The 20491-nt window shown below is 41.8% G+C and overlaps 2 protein-coding genes across 2 annotated transcripts in view; both read left to right on the top strand.

Annotated features, from left to right (window-relative positions):
- The window catches only part of baiap2l1b (BAR/IMD domain containing adaptor protein 2 like 1b), a 119854-nt gene that overhangs the window by 9965 nt on the left and 89398 nt on the right, over positions 1-20491 (top strand). The gene's annotated exons all lie outside the window — the stretch shown is intronic.
- LOC311093368 (E3 ubiquitin/ISG15 ligase TRIM25-like) lies at positions 2719-18724 on the top strand. The gene is made up of 7 exons (XM_084130711.1): positions 2719-2843; positions 4048-4624; positions 13348-13443; positions 13529-13762; positions 16613-16772; positions 17195-17242; positions 17469-18724. Exons 2-7 carry the CDS (start codon positions 4052-4054, stop codon positions 17987-17989), a joined length of 1632 nt encoding a protein of 543 aa, XP_083986837.1. The 5' UTR covers positions 2719-2843; positions 4048-4051; the 3' UTR covers positions 17990-18724.

Below are 20491 nucleotides of genomic sequence, written 5' to 3'. Positions count from 1 at the left end.
TTCAGACGATTAACTGGCAACAGACACAAAAGCTTTAGAATAACAGCAGTCAGTGGTTTTATTTCTTTCAGCTGCACATAAGCAAATGTTTCAAGTGTAGAAGAAAAGTTGGCTCTGAAAGTTCAAGGCCATGGAGAATACTTTTTGGTATTTTTTTTAATTACATTATTTTCATAACCATTGAACACATTTCCCCCTAAAATCTTTAATACGCTTTATCTTGAAATGCATTATATTCCTAATTCTTATTCTAATCTAATGCATGAGCACTTCATTGTCTTCATGATCTTTAGAAAAATAAGAAATATTATTATTATTATCTATTAATTTATTTTGTATAATGGTTTAACTCTTTCCCCGCAAGTTGTTGTTTTTTTTTCTGTTTTTTTTTTTTTTTAGTTCTCAGCCACCACCAGCATTTTTGATCATGGCCCACAGAATAATTTTGTTGTATGATTATTGAACATGTAAAATATCAAAAGAAAGAACAGACCCTCTGCCTTTAAACAACAACACAAACATTCATGGTTTCTGCTGATGGAGAAATGGTCTAGATATTGTCAGCAGATTAGACTCAAGTGCTCATGTTAATGTTAATGCAATGTAAAAAGTACATTATATGTAAACGGTCATGTAAAATCATTGTCACATCTGCTGCAAATGTATTATATTTTAGATTGTCTATTCGCATATATCTATTACTAACCATCTGAGGGACATCATATAGCCTAGGCTAATGTACAAAAAAACATTAAATGTGTTAAAATCTCTGGTCAATCTGTGGCTCATGTAATAGCGGAGTTTTTATTCATGATTGTAGTGACCTCTTGTGGAAGGAAATGGAAACACATATCACAGATTCACGGTCACATTCATACAGATCCCAGGCATAGTTCGAATTACAGGGGGTACTGGGGGGTACTATACCCCCCAATGAAGACCCAGTACCCCCCAAAGGGACAGAAATATCAGTTTTGGGGGGGTCAGATAATTTTTCTGATATTGTGAAAAAAATATAATTACAGTTACAATACAAGTCAACTCCTATTTTCACTGTAGGAACATTTTAATGTAAAGCAATTTCAGACACCCCTATTGTGGACCGTACCATTTTTAACCACCGCGGCTAGAAGCAACGGAGATGGAGAACGACTTCAACTTCTCAAGCAAGTGTCAATGTTGAATGACAAAACGCTAGTTTCATAAAGTATCATTCTTTTCAACATTCCTTATTTGTATATTCAAAAATATTTAAAATAATCTAATTTAATACAGTTATAATTTTTCAATGTAAATTATTTAATTTTATTGGTAACAGCCTAGTGTCTAATTATTTTAATTGAATATATTTATCAAATTTAAGAATTTGAAATGAAAGATGGAGCATACATTTAATAAAATTAGGGGAAAATGCCCTTTATAAAGGTACAAAAAATTATTCTGAGTGTTTTTAAACAGTGATGTAATGAAACATTGTCAATTTATGAAGGGAGTAAAGCCTCTGTTTAGGCTATTAAGGAAATGTAATTTTGCCAAAAGAAGAACTATTATTTTAAATAAATGTTCATTTTAAATCAGCCTACTTCAATGTGATATGTTACCATATGCTTAATACTGAGAATTTGAATAATTGTAATGTGATGATCAGATGCAGATATCTAAATCAAAGAATATAGGCGGTTTGTGGGTGGATTATTTATTTTTAATAGTGGATTCGGGTGACTCAAAGTGCACCAGATTAATGAATTTATTTTTAAAATTTACAAAATTTTCTTCCGGACCCCCCTAGAGATACCGAGCTCCACCAACAAAAAAATGTGGGCATTAGGCTTTATGATGATCTACAAAAAAATACACATTTAATTATCTTATTATTAAAATACATTATTATGATTTTACCACCTCCGCCTCATTTTGAGCCAGGAAAAACCCTGAAATAGGCAATAGGCTTCTTGTAAAGGTATTACTTTTACTAGTAATTAGAATGGTATTTCAGTGCACTTAACTTCTAACTTTTGGGAGTTGATCAAAACAGTTTTCTTTTGGATATATAATAACAATGCCTACTGCCTAATGCCATTCTGTAGCCTACTGATTATCAGTTTGTCGCATGTTTAGACCTTGTATGTGTGTTACACAACACGTTGCACTTGACGATCACGGTGGGGATTGATATGGTAGTGAACCATGATGGTCATAGAAGAAGTGAAGGAGCAGTACCCCCCAATTATGGTGGGGTAATTCGCACTCTGAAGGTAATATTGGAGAGAAAATTTCGCTAACATATTTGTGGAAATATGAAGCGAACGTTCAAAATGATAAACAGAGCAAATTATTAATCGACAGTAGAATATACCACATGAAAACATACGTTGCTTGGTATGCGCAAGAAGTGAAATTAGTTTCCACTGTTATGCTGTTGATATTTCATCACGACCAGGTGAGATCTCTATAAATTATCTAATTTGACAGATCTGTGTTAAAGGCCATGTTGCAGGTTAACCACCACTGTCGATTAATGGGTACATAAATCACTCAACATATGTATATCATTTTTAAAATGTCCCAAAAATGGCCTTAAAGACCAGTTTTTTACGTTTTTGGTATTAACGTTTTTTTTACCCGCAATTCGGCGGTGACGTCACGTTGGGGAGAAGTGGAGGAAAGGTAGCCTCAGTATTATGGTGCATTCAAGTCATCTCGTATAGATCGTATTTACGAGTTGAACGCAGTTAAACGCCACCACAATGTCGTAAATACTTAATAATTAAATGCATGGTCCGAGGAGAATGAGTGGAGAGCATTTTTTACAGTCTATGGTGAAGAGTTGGTTAAGTGTCCTGGTGAGTTCATTTAGCAACGCAGCAATGAGCACTGGAGCTAATCTACGAGCAGCAGTGCACAATAACGACACTTTTTTTCTTTTTTACTGTCATTGAATAGCACAGAGTGAAAAATCAACGTTTTCTTTATATCTAGTGGCAGTGATCATGACGTTAGTTCAGATAAGTACCGCTAACCTTTGTCATAGTGTCGTAGTACTGGTAAACTTTGTCTTTGTCATCTAGAAATAGAAGGCATCATGCTAGCTATATGGGGGTTTCTAAGCTAACGTTATGCTATCTGGCTGTCTGCCTATCTCTCTCTATACTAGCCTATCTATCTATATCTATCTATCTATTTATCTGTCTGTCTATCTATATCTATGTATTTATCTATAATCTGCGCTAACGTTATCTGAATACTCTCGTCTGCTACTCGTCTCTCTAGTCACTCTCAATGCGGGCCGCAGGCTTTGGTAAATTCTCTCCCCAACGTGACGTAATGCAATGCATTGCGGGGAAAGGAGAATCGTTGCAAACCGCTGTAAGATAGTACCTACTTTTTCGTATTATATTCTGCTTTGTGATGCCCAACAACATAAAATACAATGGATAACAGTTTAAATGTTTATTACCAACAAGTAAATTGCACAAATTCGATGAAAAAAAAAACCCTGCAACACGGCCTTTAAAGAAATAAAATATTGGATGACCAGTCATTTTCTTCTATTAAATTCTGTAATTACTTATTGGACCAAAATTTTGTACAAATAATCTCTTAGAATAAAATTTGCATCTAGAAGGATGTTAAAGTTCTGGGTGTTACAGTTGTCCTAAAAATGAAAATATTAATGGGAATATAATTCAGACACATTTTACTCCTAAAAACTTATAGGGGTGCCAATAATTGTGGCCAACGTGTTTTGGAGAAAAACATTTATTTAATAATTTGATTAGATTATTTTTCTTCGCTCTGTCATTCATGAGCTCTGAACTAGTAATTATGATATTTTCGACTCCACTTAAAGGACACAGTAAACACAGCAGTAGTGTGTGTGTGTGTGTGTGTGTGTGTGAACGAGGAAGCTGCTTTACAGACACGCCTATATTACACACGTCACTCAAACACAGAACCAGGAAACTATTTCAACTCCTCAGGTCAGAGAAACAGAAACTGAAGTGTTGTTGAGCTGTTGTGTGTTTGTGTCTCTCTGTATTCATGCAGTAAAATGGCAGAAGCCAGAATTTCTCAGGATGAGTTCATGTGTCCAGTGTGTCTGGATCTCCTGAAGGAACCAGTGGCCATTCCTTGTGGACACAGTTACTGTAAGATCTGTATTACAGACTGCTGGGATCAGGAGGATGAGAAGAGAGTCTACAGCTGCCCTCAGTGCAGACAGACCTTCAGTCCAAGACCTGCTTTAGGCAAAAACACCATTCTGGCTGAACTGGTGGAGAAACTGAAGAAGACTAAACTTCCTGCTGACTGTTACGCTGGAGCTGGAGACGTGGAGTGTGACGTCTGTACCGGAAGAAAATACAAAGCCGTCAAGTCCTGTCTGGTGTGTCAGGAATCTTACTGTCAAACTCATTTTGACCGTCATGAGGAATATCACTCTCGTAAACCACACAAAGTGATTGATGCCACTGGACGACTGCAGGACATGATCTGCCGTAAACATGATAAAGAGCTAGAAATGTTCTGTGTCACTGATCAAGAATGCATTTGTTTGCGGTGTAAAGAGTATGAACATAAAAACCACAAAACTGTATCGACTGCAGCACAGAGGACAGAGAAACAGGTATGAACTGAGAGGGATTGATCACACAGAAAGTGTCTTCATTTACTCACTCATTTACTCATGTGTTCCCAAACCGGTTTGACTCACTTTCTTCTGTAGATTGTAAAGATGATATTTTGAAGAATGTCTATTTTACTCTATACATTGCAAGTCAATGGGGTACAAAAGTTTCAAGCTCCAAAATTGAGAAAAAATAAATAAAATAGAAGTAATCTTAACCACTGGTGGTTTAAAAACGAAGTGTGATTAATTGTATTAACGTGCACTTGTAGTGTACTTCAAATTAAAAGTAGGCTATATTTAAAAAATAAAACTGTACTTGCAGATAATATAATATTAATGAATTGAAAGGCCATTTAAGTGCACTGAAAGAGAGTAAATGTTCATGACTGTTTCACTTAATAAATACACTTTGTAATGTCAAATTAAAGGTTTTACTTTAAAGTACCTTTTAATAATTTTTAATATTTCTGCTTAATATTTATTTTAATATTTTGCTCCGTGCTTTAAAGAAGTGCACTTATTTTGATGTGTTGACATACTAAAGCACATGTAAAGTACTTGATTATAATTGTAGTGTGTTATTCTATATATTTAATGTTAATATATTTGTAATGTACAACTTCATTATTACAGTATATTTTAGTTTATCATAAATGCTTGTCTGTACATATGACAGTACACTTTAACTATTTTTAAAAACAATAGAAGTAATTATGAAATTACATATAAAGAAGTACTTAGAAATCACTGTTAAGTTCAGCTAATTGCTTCAAATATAAATTTAAACTATAATACATGTTCATTTAATGGAAATTACCATGCAACTACGTGTCTGTAAACATTACATTCAGTTCACACTTAAGTATATTCTTTTAAAGTATATTATTTAGATGTACTTTTTTAAAGGAATGCTACTTTTAAAAGCACTTCTTTTTTTAAAGGACCAATTTTGATTCACAAATCAAATCAAATCATTGATCAACTCATGTACGCAGAGCCCAAATCAAAGATGATGACGTCAATGTAATGATGACTTGATAGGACTGTACTGTAACTAGTTGGGGATAAGTGACCACTGTGGTGCATCGATAAGAATGCAATTGGATGCTTTGAATCTCTTCAATGGGTTTATTGATAGTCAGCAGAGGATTATCTGTCTCCATACAATATGTGTGGTTCTACAATAAACAATAAAAGAAAAGAAAAAAAATATCAGCATACAATTAAACAACAGTGCTGACAGGATTCAATTAGTAAAGCTAATAAATTATAATTATTATACCTTTCCCTTTAAGTAGCTTTAACTGCTTATACATATCAAATAACCAAATAAAATACCAGGTAACACACATTATCTTCTTATTGAATTGAATTAACATACTGCTAGTTCTCAATACTATCCACCAAAAAACATAGTTCTCTACTACTCAACCATAATTACACTCAAATAATAACTATACCGTTTCAGGTGAGCACACACATAAGCACAATATCAATATAAAACTAATAATACTAGGCATTAGCATGATGCTACCGAACTTTATGCTAACATCCTACATAGTAACTCAGAATAGACTCTTTTAACAACCCGAGGCACCGAAATACACATACGTAAACATTTACACCAGGGTACTCACATGTCTCTGAACGCACACATGCACGGATAGCGACGCAGACGACAACTTTTCACCTCAGAAATATCTACAATGCGTTTCCCAGCCAATCTCACGACTAACTCAAAAACGAAACTAAAAACTGTCGGCGCGAAAACTGCGTTCTCTCTGTGACCCCGAAACAAAGCCACTGATTGGCTGATCCCCGTTACAGCAAGTCCTTCTTCACAGCCGCCCCCAAATTTGCACTGTCAAATTTGTTTTCCCATAGAAGGACTGGTGGTCTCAGGTGCTGTCTCAGGTATGGCAGGAAGTGGAACAAGACGGGCAACTGGCCGGGTATAGTTCCTGTCGTTCACCTGGATCTCCGCTGTCCTTATCCTCCCATCTGCACCTGGGATAACCTTTGTGATGCGACCAATAGGCCAGAGCGCCCTCGGGAGCTGCGGATCAATGATCATGGCGACAGTACCAGGTTGTAATGGGGCCACTTCTTTCTGCCACTTGGTGCGCGTCTGCAGGGCCGGCAGATAGTGCCTGATAAATGTCCTCCAAAATTGGTCGGCAAGGACCTGCGTATGCCTCCAGCGGCGACGGCTCAACAGCTCGGACTCCGGATACAACACCTGGGGCAGCGATGAGTCGGGCCGCCCCATCACAAGTAGATTGGGGGTTACTGGGTCAGGGTCCGCGACGTCACTGGATACATACCCCAAGGGCTTAGAGTTTAGGATGCCCTCGATCTCGATCAGAACCGTGCGCAGGACTTCTTCTGTCACAGTCTGCATCTGGATTGTAGCATACAGGGCAGCTTTGATGGATTTAATTTCCCTCTCCCATGCCCCACCAAAGTGAGGCGCACTTGGAGGGTTAAATCTAAACTGGATCTGATGTTTGGCCAGTTCTGCCTGTAAAGTGGGGTGCAGTGCCTTGAAAGACTCGTGGATTTCCCTCTCACCTCCTCTGAAATTCGTGCCCTGATCCGACAGAAGCTCTGCTGGTTTTCCCCTACGTGAGATAAATCTGCGGAGGGCCATCAGGAAGGAATCCTGGTCGAGACTAGTCAGGACGTCTATGTGGACAGCTCGGGTAGTAAGGCACTTAAATAATATACCCCAACGCTTCTCATTACGCCGTCCGATTTTGACCATGAAGGGCCCGAAACAATCCATTCCTGTAGAGAAAAAAGGTGGTTTCATCAACCGCAAGCGGGCGAGAGGTAAGTCTGCCATTTGTGGCACTGCAGGCTTCGCTCTCCATCTCCGACAATCAGGGCAGGAGTACTGGTGCCTCTTCACAGCTTCTCTTCCACGAAGGATCCAGTACCGTCGGCGAAGTTCCGCAAATAGTCGCTCTGAGCCTGGATGATGGAGGTCTCGGTCAGCATCTTGAATGATGAGTTTAGTCACCTGGTGAGCTGGGTCCAGAACTATGGGATGAATGGCTTCTGTGTCCAGCAAATCACTGCGACGCAATCTGCCTCCAACTCGAATCAGCTTAAGTCGATCATCAAATTCAGGAGCTAATGTAATCAAACGGCTGGTGGAAGGGACAGGTTTCCTTTCTGAAAGGTGTTGATAGTCCTCCTCGAAGCAGTCTACCTGAACTCGTCTCAGTAGATCTATCTCAGCATCTCGATAGTCTTGTGCAGATGGCGTTGACTGACTACCTGCCGCCCCATGGCGGGACCTCACAAATGCCTCTATCATGTCCCTGAAACCATTGAATTGACTGGCATCAAGTAAGGGCGGAAGAGTAGCGGTGATGATGGAGCCGCAAAATGTAGCCTTGCGAAGCTCTGTGGCATCCAACTGCTCAGCCTCTGGCTTAGCAGGCCAATGCTTAGGTGACAAGCGCAAAAATGCTGGGCCGTGATTCCACCGGCTCTCCCCTGCCAGCTCCCTTAGGGTCTTTCCACGCGTAATGTCATCTGCGGGATTATTTGCAGAATCCACGTACCTCCATACTTGGGCCTCAGTCAGCTCCTGGATCTCAGCGACTCTGGTGCCCACAAATACCTTAAACCTGCAAGAGTCTGACTGAAGCCAAGTGAGAACGGTGGTGGAGTCTGTCCAAAGCACCACTTCATGAAGTACCAGGGTAAGTTCACGCTGCAACAGCACCGCTAACTGAGCTCCAGTCACCGCTGCACATAGCTCTAATCGCGGTATCGACTGCTGGCGCTTGGGGGCCACTCTCGACCGTGCAGTCAGAAAAGCCACCTCCACCTCACCACCTGAACCCTCCGTACGAAGGTACGCAACTGAACCGTAAGCTTTTTCAGATGCGTCACAGAATATATGGAGGCTTCTGACAGAACTGGGGTGGTCCAGAGGGGGACTTGAGTAGCACCGTGGCAAAACAATCTCTGGAAGGTGTTGCAGCTCATTCTCCCAAGTTAACCAGGCCTTGAGTGCGTCATCTGGCAGCGACGGGTCATCCCACTCTCTCTCTTTGTTCCATAGATGCTGCACAATGATTTTGGCCCGCGTGGCGAAGGGAACAAGAAAGCCTAGCGGATCAAAAAGCCGTGCTAGTGTACTATAGATGTTCCTCATAGTCGGTGTGGGACGGTCAGTGATGTTGCACTTGTAGGCCAGAGTGTCCGAGGCGCAAAGCCATCGGAGTCCAAGTGCAAGCTCCTGTGGATCCTCCATTGACTCTGTGAGCCACAACTCACTGCTCTGGGATCTTGCCCCTTTAGGAAGGTGACTGATAACTTCGGGAACATTACTAGCCCACTGACGCAGCTCAAACCCCCCTGAGGCCAACAACATCTTCAATTTGTCAACCATCTGTCTTGCTGCTGTAGAGGAGGAGAGGCTCTGTAAGTGGTTATCCACATAAAAGTAACGCTCGACGGCCACCCGGACATCCTCCTCTAGCTGGCTGTGGTCTGTCACATGCTTTTGCAGTGCAAACGTTGCACAGCAGGGGCTGCATGTTGTTCCGAAGGGGAGGACCTGCCACTTATAGACACCAGGTGGCGCCTCTTTGTTCATGTCCCTCCACACGAAACGAAGCAGGGATCTGTCTTCTGGCAGCAACCTGATCTGATGGAACATGCCTTTTATGTCGCTGCTTACAGCAACAGAATGCTCCCTGAATCTCAGCAGGACACCTAGCAGGCTGGAGGTCAATGTGGGGCCTGGTAGTAGAAGCTCATTTAGGTTGTAGCCCTTGTAGGCGAAGGAGCAGTTGAATACGAGTCTATTTTTTTCATTATGACTCACCATGTGGTGAGGTATAAACCAAGACTCTCTTGACGTATCCAACTCTTCATCTTCTACCTTTTTCACGTACCCCGCCTGTTCCAATTTCAGGATCTCTGTTGCATAGGCTGATGCTCGTGTTGGGTCTTTCATCAGACGTCTCTCAGTGCTCCGCAGACTCGCCAGTACAGCATCTTTGGGGGCGTGGAGATGCGGCATGTTATTAACACGAAGCAAGGGGGTGGCGTAGCGACGGACTCCGTCAACTTCCACCCTCACTGTCCTGGTTTCCAGCATGCGAACTGCCTCTTGATCTTGCTTTGAGCGGATCACTACCTTCTCGCTCCTGTACGGCAATACATCCATTTTCCACAGCTTCTCCACGTGATAAAGGAGCTCTGCAGAGGGTGACTGTGTGGATATATGCAGACACTGCTGTGTCTGAAGATGCTGTCGGATAATTTTGGTTGGGCCCTGAATAGTCCAGCCCAACTTGGTCTTTACAGCAGCTGGTCCTCCAGGCGGACCCATACGAACCGGCTCTACTGGGGTGATCAGATGCGTATAGTCTGACCCAATTAGGACCATGGGGTGAACACATTCCAGTGTTTGCAAGGGAAGTCCTCTCAGGTGCTTATATTTGCGCTGAAGAGTCTTCACCGGTTGTGAATGCTCTGCCAGGCCCAACTGATCTGCAGTAAAGGCTCTCCGGATCTTGTAAGTCTTTTGGGGGTGCCTGGCAGGAGAAACAGAGAAGGAGACAGACATTCCATGTAAAACTCTAAGATCCTGGCGCACAGTCCTTAAAGCAAGGTTCTCTGGCTCCCCTTTAAGTTTAAGCTCCTTAGCAGCGGCTGGAAGTAGCATAGTCCGCTCTGACCCGTCATCCAGTATCGCGTAGGTCTCCATGGCCTGCTCTCCATTATGTAGCACAACCTTTGTCACCTTCAGAAGCACCTGACTGCTGCCGGACGGCCTATCCAGATAGAGAACTTCATTGGCAGTACTCACTAAGCATGATGTGTTCTCTGTGGCTGGTGTCGCTATGGCTGATCTAATGTTAAGGTCGTGGAGAGCTTCCAGGTGTCTGCCATCACAATTCTTGCACCTGGCCTTTAGTTTGCACTGTGCGGCCTGGTGACAACGACCACAACGCCAGCACCGCCTGTTTTTCTTAACCCAATCTCTCCGCTGCTCGGTTGTTAACTGGCTGAATGTAGTGCACTGGTTCAGGTAATGCAGGGCGTTGGTACAGTATGGGCAGGGTAAGGCAACTTTGCCTTGTGGATTGGCACTGGTAGATGAGACTACTGGGACAGTCGGGCAACTTGAAGATTGTTCAGCTCCATGGAGGACTGTGGTTAGCCTACCAAACTTTGAGTCCTTCCGTCTATCCCTCTTACCGTCTGGGTTCTCTCTGGGTCGAGACTCATATCCATACTCCTGAATCTGCAGCTCAAACTCCAGCCAGCCGGCGAGGTCTAACAGCGTAGGGACACGGATGCTGAGGGGATGTAGGTATCTCATAAACCCAGACCGCAGGTCTTGTGGAAGCTTGGACATAAGCCTAGTGACATGAGACCCACACTGAAGCTCAATGTGACCTTTCTCTCCAAGTTGGTCGAGCATGCCAACTAAGGCTCTCACTCTGAGAGCAAATCCTTTAAAGGCAGGGATGTCCTGGCTACGGATGTTAGGCGCCTCCATCAGGTCTGCAATGCGCCTTAATGCTAGCTGGTGAGGTTGCCCATAATGTTCTGTTAAGGAGGCCATAGTGTCAGTGTAGGGTTGTGTAGAGTTGGTGTATGAATCTGCGATGAGGAGCGCTTCTTCAAATTTAAGATGATCAACTAAAATCTGATATTTAAACCCCTCCGTAGCATCGTGGGGAAGGAGATTTTCCAGGGAGGTCTTTAGCCTAGCAAACTCACGTGGGTCCCCTCTACTAAAGTCTGGGATGGTGGGTTGAGGACCCCGATATATGTACTCTGTAGCTCGGCGGGAGTGAAAGTCCTCGTGTCTCTGTTCATCAGCTGTGCCTGGCTCAGAAGGAAAATGGGGTGACATCTGTGGACGGACTTGCGTATCCGTTGGCTGGTGTGACCTCCCCATCCGACCAGATGCAACCCGATTATCGTTACCAAATGCCGGCATTCCAGGAAGCTGCTCTTGAGTGATCCCCATCTTCTTAAGGCATGTCATCAGCTCTGCCACTAACTCTGTGGGCAGTGTGGTAGTCGATAGCTGTGGCTTCTCCTCATCATCTGCCACTGGAGGGGGGGGAAGGGGCCAGTCTTCATAGTCCACTTCTCCTTCACTGGGTACCTGCACAGGTGCTAATGTGTTATGGACCGTAGCCTTTGGTGTGGGCCTTGGTGGGCTAATGGCCGCAGCGAGCACTCCCAACTGAGCGTGCGGACTGTACTCCGCAGGGGAGAGGGCAATGTGGTGTGATGGATCTAGGCCTCTGCTTGGACTAAGCTGTGTTTGCATCTCCATTACGATAAGTTGAAGCCTCCGGTTATCCTCCTTAACCTTCTGCAGCTCATCGAATATTTCAGGTGAAGCCCCTGGGTTTACTCTGTGAGACAGTGGGTCTGGGGTGCTCTGATAATGGGGTCCTGAGAACACTGACTCTCTGGGATACTTAGGGCGAGCACCAGTCTGGTTCCACGGATCATAGAGCTGGGAGGTGTGCGTTAACAGCTGATCGATCCTGTCACCACCGTAGTAGGGCTCCTGCATCTGATGGTGGGGCTGTGGGGAGAGTGCTGCAGCCTGGGGGGGTCTCTCCACAACAGGCAGGGAGACTTCATAGTCAGCAAACCAGGTTGGCGGACGTATCTGACGTCTCGGGCGGGTATCAGGAAGTGGCGTTGCCTCCTCTCTCGCATATGGGAACATCCTTACGCACAGCGGTCACACACAATACTCGAAGGACCAGTTGTAATGATGACTTGATAGGACTGTACTGTAACTAGTTGGGGATAAGTGACCACTGTGGTGCATCGATAAGAATGCAATTGGATGCTTTGAATCTCTTCAATGGGTTTATTGATAGTCAGCAGAGGATTATCTGTCTCCATACAATATGTGTGGTTCTACAATAAACAATAAAAGAAAAGAAAAAAAATATCAGCATACAATTAAACAACAGTGCTGACAGGATTCAATTAGTAAAGCTAATAAATTATAATTATTATACCTTTCCCTTTAAGTAGCTTTAACTGCTTATACATATCAAATAACCAAATAAAATACCAGATAACACACATTATCTTCTTATTGAATTGAATTAACATACTGCTAGTTCTCAATACTATCCACCAAAAAACATAGTTCTCTACTACTCAACCATAATTACACTCAAATAATAACTATACCGTTTCAGGTGAGCACACACATAAGCACAATATCAATATAAAACTAATAATACTAGGCATTAGCATGATGCTACCGAACTTTATGCTAACATCCTACATAGTAACTCAGAATAGACTCTTTTAACAACCCGAGGCACCGAAATACACATACGTAAACATTTACACCAGGGTACTCACATGTCTCTGAACGCACACATGCACGGATAGCGACGCAGACGACAACTTTTCACCTCAGAAATATCTACAATGCGTTTCCCAGCCAATCTCACGACTAACTCAAAAACGAAACTAAAAACTGTCGGCGCGAAAACTGCGTTCTCTCTGTGACCCCGAAACAAAGCCACTGATTGGCTGATCCCCGTTACAGCAAGTCCTTCTTCACAGTCAATAACATCAAACTTCACTGATCTGTGGTTTGAACCTACAGTATAAACTTGCCTTGCTAGATCTTTAACCCTTATTGTGTGATAGTAGTTTTATGTGTCATTCTCTGTTATTGGTTTGTCCTCCAGAAACAGCTGAAGGAGACGCAGATGAAGATCCGTCAGAGAATCCAGCAGAGACAGAAAGATCTTCATCAGCTGAGAGAGGCTGTGGAGTCTCATAAGGTGAGTCTGGAGAAGAAGAGAAGTGTGAGACGTCTCAGTTTGGACTCACTGAACTCACTGTGTGATTGTGATGTGTGTGTAACAGCGCTCTGCACACACAGCAGTGGAGGACAGTGAGAAGATCTTCACTGAGATCATCCGCTCCATTGAGAGAAGCCGCTCTGAGGTGACACAGCGGATCAGAGATCAGGAAAAGACTGCAGTGAGTCGAGCTGAAGGACGACTGGAGCGACTGGAGCAGGAGATCAATGATCTGAGGAGGAGAGACGCTGAGCTGGAGCAGCTTTCACACACACACCATCACATCCAGTTCCTGCAGGTAACAGAGATCTAGAAGAACTGGATCATAGTGGACTTGAGCAAGAGACTCACAGAGAAACATTTCATGAGAGCAGAATGAGACTAACTTAAGCAGGGCAAAAAAACACTCTAAAGCTCAGCTATTTGCATTTAATAAAAACATTAAACTATTCCACATTCATTTGACTGCAAATAACATGCAATTAAAGGGATAGTTCGCCCAAAAATGATATTTAAGCCATGATTTACTCACCCTCAAGCCGTTCGAGATGCATATGTCAATCTTTTTTCAGACGAACACATTTTCAGTTATTTTAGAAAATGTCTTAGATCTTTCAGTGGTTATAATGTGAAGCAATGAGGTCCAGCTGATTCACGTCCGAAAATGTACATGCATCTCAAAAATAATCCATCCGGCTCCAGGGGGATAAACGAAGGCCTTCTGAGGGTAATCCGTGCGGTTTTGTCGTAAAAATATACATACAGTGAGGAAAATAAGTATTTGAACACCCTGCTATTTTGCAAGTTCTCCCACTTGGAAATCATGGAGGGGTCTGAAATTGTCATCGTAGGTGCATGTCCACTGTGAGAGACATAATCTAAAAAAAAAAATCCAGAAATCACAATGTATGATTTTTTAACTATTTATTTGTATGATACAGCTGCAAATAAGTATTTGAACACCTGTCTATCAGCTAGAATTCTGACCCTCAAAGACCTGTTAGTCTGCCTTTAAAATGTCCACCTCCACTCCATTTATTATCCTAAATTAGATGCACCTGTTTGAGGTCGTTAGCTGCATAAAGACACCTGTCCACGCCATACAATCAGTAAGAATCCAACTACTAACATGGCCAAGACCAAAGAGCTGTCCAAAGACACTAGAGACAAAATTGTACACCTCCACAAGGCTGGAAAGGGCTACGGGGAAATTGCCAAGCAGCTTGGTGAAAAAAGGTCCACTGTTGGAGCAATCATTAGAAAATGGAAGAAGCTAAACATGACTGTCAATCTCCCTCGGACTGGGGCTCCATGCAAGATCTCACCTCGTGGGGTCTCAATGATCCTAAGAAAGGTGAGAAATCAGCCCAGAACTACACGGGAGGAGCTGGTCAATGACCTGAAAAGAGCTGGGACCACCGTTTCCAAGGTTACTGTTGGTAATACATTAAGACGTCATGGTTTGAAATCATGCATGGCACGGAAGGTTCCCCTGCTTAAACCAGCACATGTCAAGGCCCGTCTTAAGTTTGCCAATGATCATTTGGATGATCCAGAGGAGTCATGGGAGAAAGTCATGTGGTCAGATGAGACCAAAATAGAACTTTTTGGTCATAATTCCACTAAACGTGTTTGGAGGAAGAAGAATGATGAGTACCATCCCAAGAACACCATCCCTACTATGAAGCACGGGGGTGGTAGCATCATGCTTTGGGGTTGTTTTTCTGCACATGGGACAGGGCGACTGCACTGTATTAAGGAGAGGATGACCGGGGCCATGTATTGCGAGATTTTAGAGAACAACCTCCTTCCCTCAGTTAGAGCATTGAAGATGGGTCGAGGCTGGGTCTTCCAACATGACAATGACCCGAAGCACACAGCCAGGATAACCAAGGAGCGGCCCTGTAAGAAGCATATCAAGGTTCTGGCGTGGCCTAGCCAGTCTCCAGACCTAAACCCAATAGAGATGGAGAGTTGGATTCTTACTGATTGTATGGGGTGGACAGGTGTCTTTATGCAGCTAACGACCTCAAACAGGTGCATCTAATTTAGGATAATAAATGGAGTGGAGGTGGACATTTTAAAGGCAGACTAACAGGTCTTTGAGGGTCAGAATTCTAGCTGATAGACAGGTGTTCAGATACTTATTTGCAGCTGTATCATACAAATAAATAGTAAAAAAATCATACATTGTGATTTCTGGAATTTTTTTTTTAGATTATGTCTCTCACAGTGGACATGCACCTACGATGACAATTTCAGACCCCTCCATGATTTCTAAGTGGGAGAACTTGCAAAATAGCAGGGTGTTCAAATACTTATTTTCCTCACTGTATTTAAAACTTTATAAACTAAAATAACTGGCTTCCGGTGGCGGTCGGTGCGCGTTCACAGAGATGGATGCTGGCGTATGACGTAGCGTAGGAAGCGTCGTGACGTAGAACGAACGTGACAGCGCAGCCAGACAGCAGAGCAAAACAAAACTCAATGTTCCTTCTACGTCACGACACTTTCCATCTCTGTGAACGCGCACAGACCGCCACCGGAAGCCAGTTATTTTAGTTTATAAAGTTTTAAATATGTATATTTTTACGACAAAACCGCACGGATTACCCTCAGAAGGCCTTCGTTTATCCCCCTGGAGCCGGATGGATTATTTTTGAGAAGGATGCATGTACATTTTCGAACGTGAATCAGCTGGACCCCATTGCTTCACATTATAACCACTGAAAGATCTAAGACATTTTCTAAAATAACTGAAAATGTGTTCGTCTGAAAAAAGATTGACATATGCATCTCGAACGGCTTGAGGGTGAGTAAATCATGGCTTAAATATCATTTTTGGGCGAACTATCCCTTTAAGTTTCTGAAAACATTACAGCCAATCAGCACTTATATATTTTTAAAGTATATTATTTTTTGTTACAAGTACGGTACTTTCTGTTTCACAAGGAGTGTAAGTGTGAAATACTAGAGTTTGTAGCATTAAATGATGAATATGAGAAGAATGTGCTGATTGTGTGAAAGTGCTGGATTGAAGCGAGTCACTGAAGAGAAGTGAAGTCAACAAGAGCCGCTCAGATCTGATATAGTGCAGGTTATTGGCTGAAGTGTGGAGATGATGAGTTTTGATTTCTGTTTTCTGTAGAGTTTCCAGTCTCTCTCAGCACCTCCTGAATCTACAGACGAACCCGACGTTTCCTTCAGTTCTCTCTCCTCTTTTGATGGCGTGAGAGAATCTGTCCGTCAGCTGAGAGACAAACTGGAGGATTTCTGCAAAGAGGAGCTCAAGAAGATCTCAGATAGAGGTAAAGTCTTGCGCCTCGTTTATACAGACGTGCGGAGAATGATCCGAAATATGAACGTACAACAGTTTCTGAAATGTTCCTATGATTTATAAAACATAAGCACAAATAATTTTCCTAAACGCATCCCACTTTATAAATCACAGTTCATCTTTAATTCAAGTGCATCAACTCTACAGAACAGCCACAAACATCCCTTGATGGTTTAGAAGTAATAAATACTTATGTATATATTGAAATTGAAATCCATTGAAATTTAGGATTGAATCCGATACGTGTGTTTTATATATGAGGCATCTGGAGATTCTTCTGTTCTCAGAAATGAGTCCTGCATCATCTAATATCAGATTAGAATCGTCTTAGAAATGGATGTATTTTATCTTGTCATTTCTCTTCACACTGTTCATGTCTGTTTATTTCCACAGTCACATTCACCAACATGAATCCCAAGACCAGGAACGACTTCCTACAATGTAAGTCACTGAGAAACAAGCAGAAAAACTCACTGAATGTGTTCATGTTCTTCCTGTAGAAGGAGAAATAAACATGATAGAAGAGTTTATAATTGATCATGTAAATGATGATTTGCACAGGATATCTGATCAGCTGCACTGAGACACGGATGATACATTGTTCAGATACATTAAAAGATCAGACAGATTCATAATTCCTGATTCTGATGTGTTTTCTCTCCATCAGATTCCCATCAGCTGACTCTGGATCTGAACACAGTGAATACACGCCTCAGTCTGTCTGAGAGGAACAGAGTGATTACTGACACTAAAACACAACAGTCGTATCCTGATCATCCAGACAGATTTGATCTGTGGCATCAGGTGTTGTGTAGAGAGAGTGTGTGTGGACGCTGTTACTGGGAGATTGAGTGCAGTGAGAATAATGTGTGTATATCAGTGTCATATAAGAGCATCAGCAGGAAGGGATCGGGTTATGAGTGTTTGTTTGGACGTAATGATCAGTCCTGGAGTTTGTCCTGCTCTTCCTCCAGATACTCATTCTGGCACAATAACATAAAGACTGATCTCCCTGTAAAGTCCATCAGCAGAAGAATAGGAGTGTATGTGGATCACAGTGCAGGAACTCTGTCCTTCTACAGCGTCTCTGACACAATGAGCCTCATCCACACAGTCCAGACCACATTCACTCAGACGCTCTATCCTGGGTTTAATGTTTGGTCTGGATCATCAGTGAAACTGTGTTGATGTTTCAGAATAGACTGTAGAGAGATTTTACCCTGTAAGAATTGAGAAATTACAAAATGCCGGACAGTCTGTTTCGGGGGTGACCAGACCCTGAGAGGACAAAAGGACCTCTCTGGAGATTACCATTTGAACTGGCTCTCGTGCACCATCGAGACAAAAGTCTCACCTCCGAATCATCTTAATCTACATCTCTTTCCCTCTCCCCTCACCCCCCCTCTCTCATGCTCAGATGATCACCTGAAGATCACCCAAGAAAATGTATAGTTGAATGTGAATGATTATCACAGAGTATTTTTCATGTTTGGTATCATTTAAAATGTCTCAGTGCGACTGGTACAAATGTTTCATTTTCAATAAGTAAAACAAAAGGTAATAAGGTTTTTAAGAGTTTAAAGATAACTGACTTACAAAGGAAGGTGGTCTCTCAAGACAAATGGTCACACACTCCCAAAAGGTGCGACCTCTGAATGCAAATTTCTTTTGTTAGCACATGTTTCCATGTGAAAGAGGTCTGGCTATTTAATGAAATGCAGCAGGGAGATCGAGGCCTTTTCTGTAACTCAGATTCGCCCAGATTAACTCAGATCTCTCTCTCAGCCTCATGTATTTCTTAATGTTGGGTTTGCATCTCTTTTCTTTATTCCAGAGAATCTGATGTTTTGTATCGATTATCTTTGAATTGATTATGAAATTGGCATGATACATTTACCTGAGATAATAAATTGTTACATTTGATTATTCTAACTGACTTTGACATTATTTTCATTAAAGAGTTAAAAGCAATAGTCAAACATTCGCTCATAATTAATGATCCACAGATATTATTAAAACCTTTTCATTTATGGAGTCAGATGAAATAAGGAGAGAATACATATTCAAATGTGTTGCATTTAATCAAAAATACTTTGCCTCGAGTAAAGGACAGTAACACGTTAAGACCTTCCGCGCTGGTCGGATGCCGGACTTTGGGCCAATATAGCGCGAGCTTACAACCCAGAATACTTTGAGCTGATAAATCAGTAACAGTGAGATGTTACAGAGACTCTTGTTTTAATTTTCATTAATATAGCTGAACTTCTGCTACTGAAATAACACATCAGAATAAATGTGTGCATCGTTTTTTTTTTTCAATTGCTAACAAGCATCTTCAAAACTCTTCACACATTCAGTGAAACAGAAGTCTATGCAAAACTGTGAATATTTTTTCATTGCTTTCACACAAAATGCATTCAATGACCACATTTCCCAAAATCCATGAACACGTTTGTCATTCATATTTCACCATCTGCAAAACACTGTATATTTGCAGTTTTCTTTTTCAATGCTTTCAAAACTGATAAAAGCTCATTCAAATCAGAATTATGGCAAACTGTGCATTTCTGCAGGGATTATATTGAAATATAAAATATTAGCAGAATATTTACAATGAAATTAAATAATAATTATTACAAACAACTAATTTCAGTCCTATTTTTAGTCTGGATCATGGAAACTTGGATCAAGGTGACACATTGGTGAGGAAAGAAGAGTGGCAGAGAGAGGGAGGACTAGAATCCTCACTGTACTGTACATCCATACATTCATCCGACTATTCCATACATTTTCCAGAAGTGAAGCTTGTCCTGTAGGGTCGTGGAGAAGCTGGAGTCTTTCCCAGCGTCTCGGGTCGTAGGCAGGAAAACACCCTGGACAGAATGGCCGGTCCATCACAGGATGAGACACACATTCATATTCACTCACACACACACACAGTCTCCACTTCACCTGTCCTGTATCTTTGGATTGTGTGGGAATCCCAGAGGAAACTAACGTCAACACAGAGAGAACACACAAACTCCACACAGAAAGGCCTCCGGACACAGCTGGACTCCAATACTGCACATTACAGTGTGCTAGACATGCTTTTTGATGTTTTTTGCTTCAGGATTTTGTTGTTGTTGTTTCATCTTTAATTTTTTTGCATGTTAATGACTATATGTAAAGATATAGGGAAAAAAAAAACTGTTGCATTTCTCATTCATTCTTTATGCTGTAATACAGTCAATCAAATGAAAAGGTCTTATTTTTATGATATAATAAATACATGGGGGAAAAAAAATAAAAGTTCAACGTTTATGAAATGCTCCCTGTTGTTAGTGATTTTTTAGGTCAGTCTGTTATGAGTGAAATGTATGTTTTCTGAATGAGAATTGTTCAGTGTTATGGTGGAACGAGTTTATTTTGAGACATATGAAGCGTTTTGTTGTTCTGAGTGAGTTTTGGAGGTGAGATTCACTGTTTGGCCAAGATTCATCTTGATAATGCAGAATGTGTGAAGAGTTTTGAAAATGTGGCTTCAGTTTTGAACAATGCTTGTTAGCAACTGAAAAAAAAACCTCTAAATCCTCATGTAGTCAGTAAGAACAGTGTGTGTGTGTGTGTGTGTGTGTGTCTGTGTGTGTGTGTGTGTGTTCGGTAAGTAACTGTGTATCTGTTCTTTTCTCAAGCTCTTTGTTTTGATAA

The sequence above is a fragment of the Abramis brama genome (assembly GCF_963993115.1).
Source record: "Abramis brama genome assembly, chromosome: 1".
In the NCBI taxonomy this organism is placed as follows: Eukaryota; Metazoa; Chordata; class Actinopteri; order Cypriniformes; family Leuciscidae; genus Abramis; species Abramis brama.
Note: the sequence above shows the minus strand (reverse complement) of the source record. Positions and strands in the feature narration are given on the sequence as shown.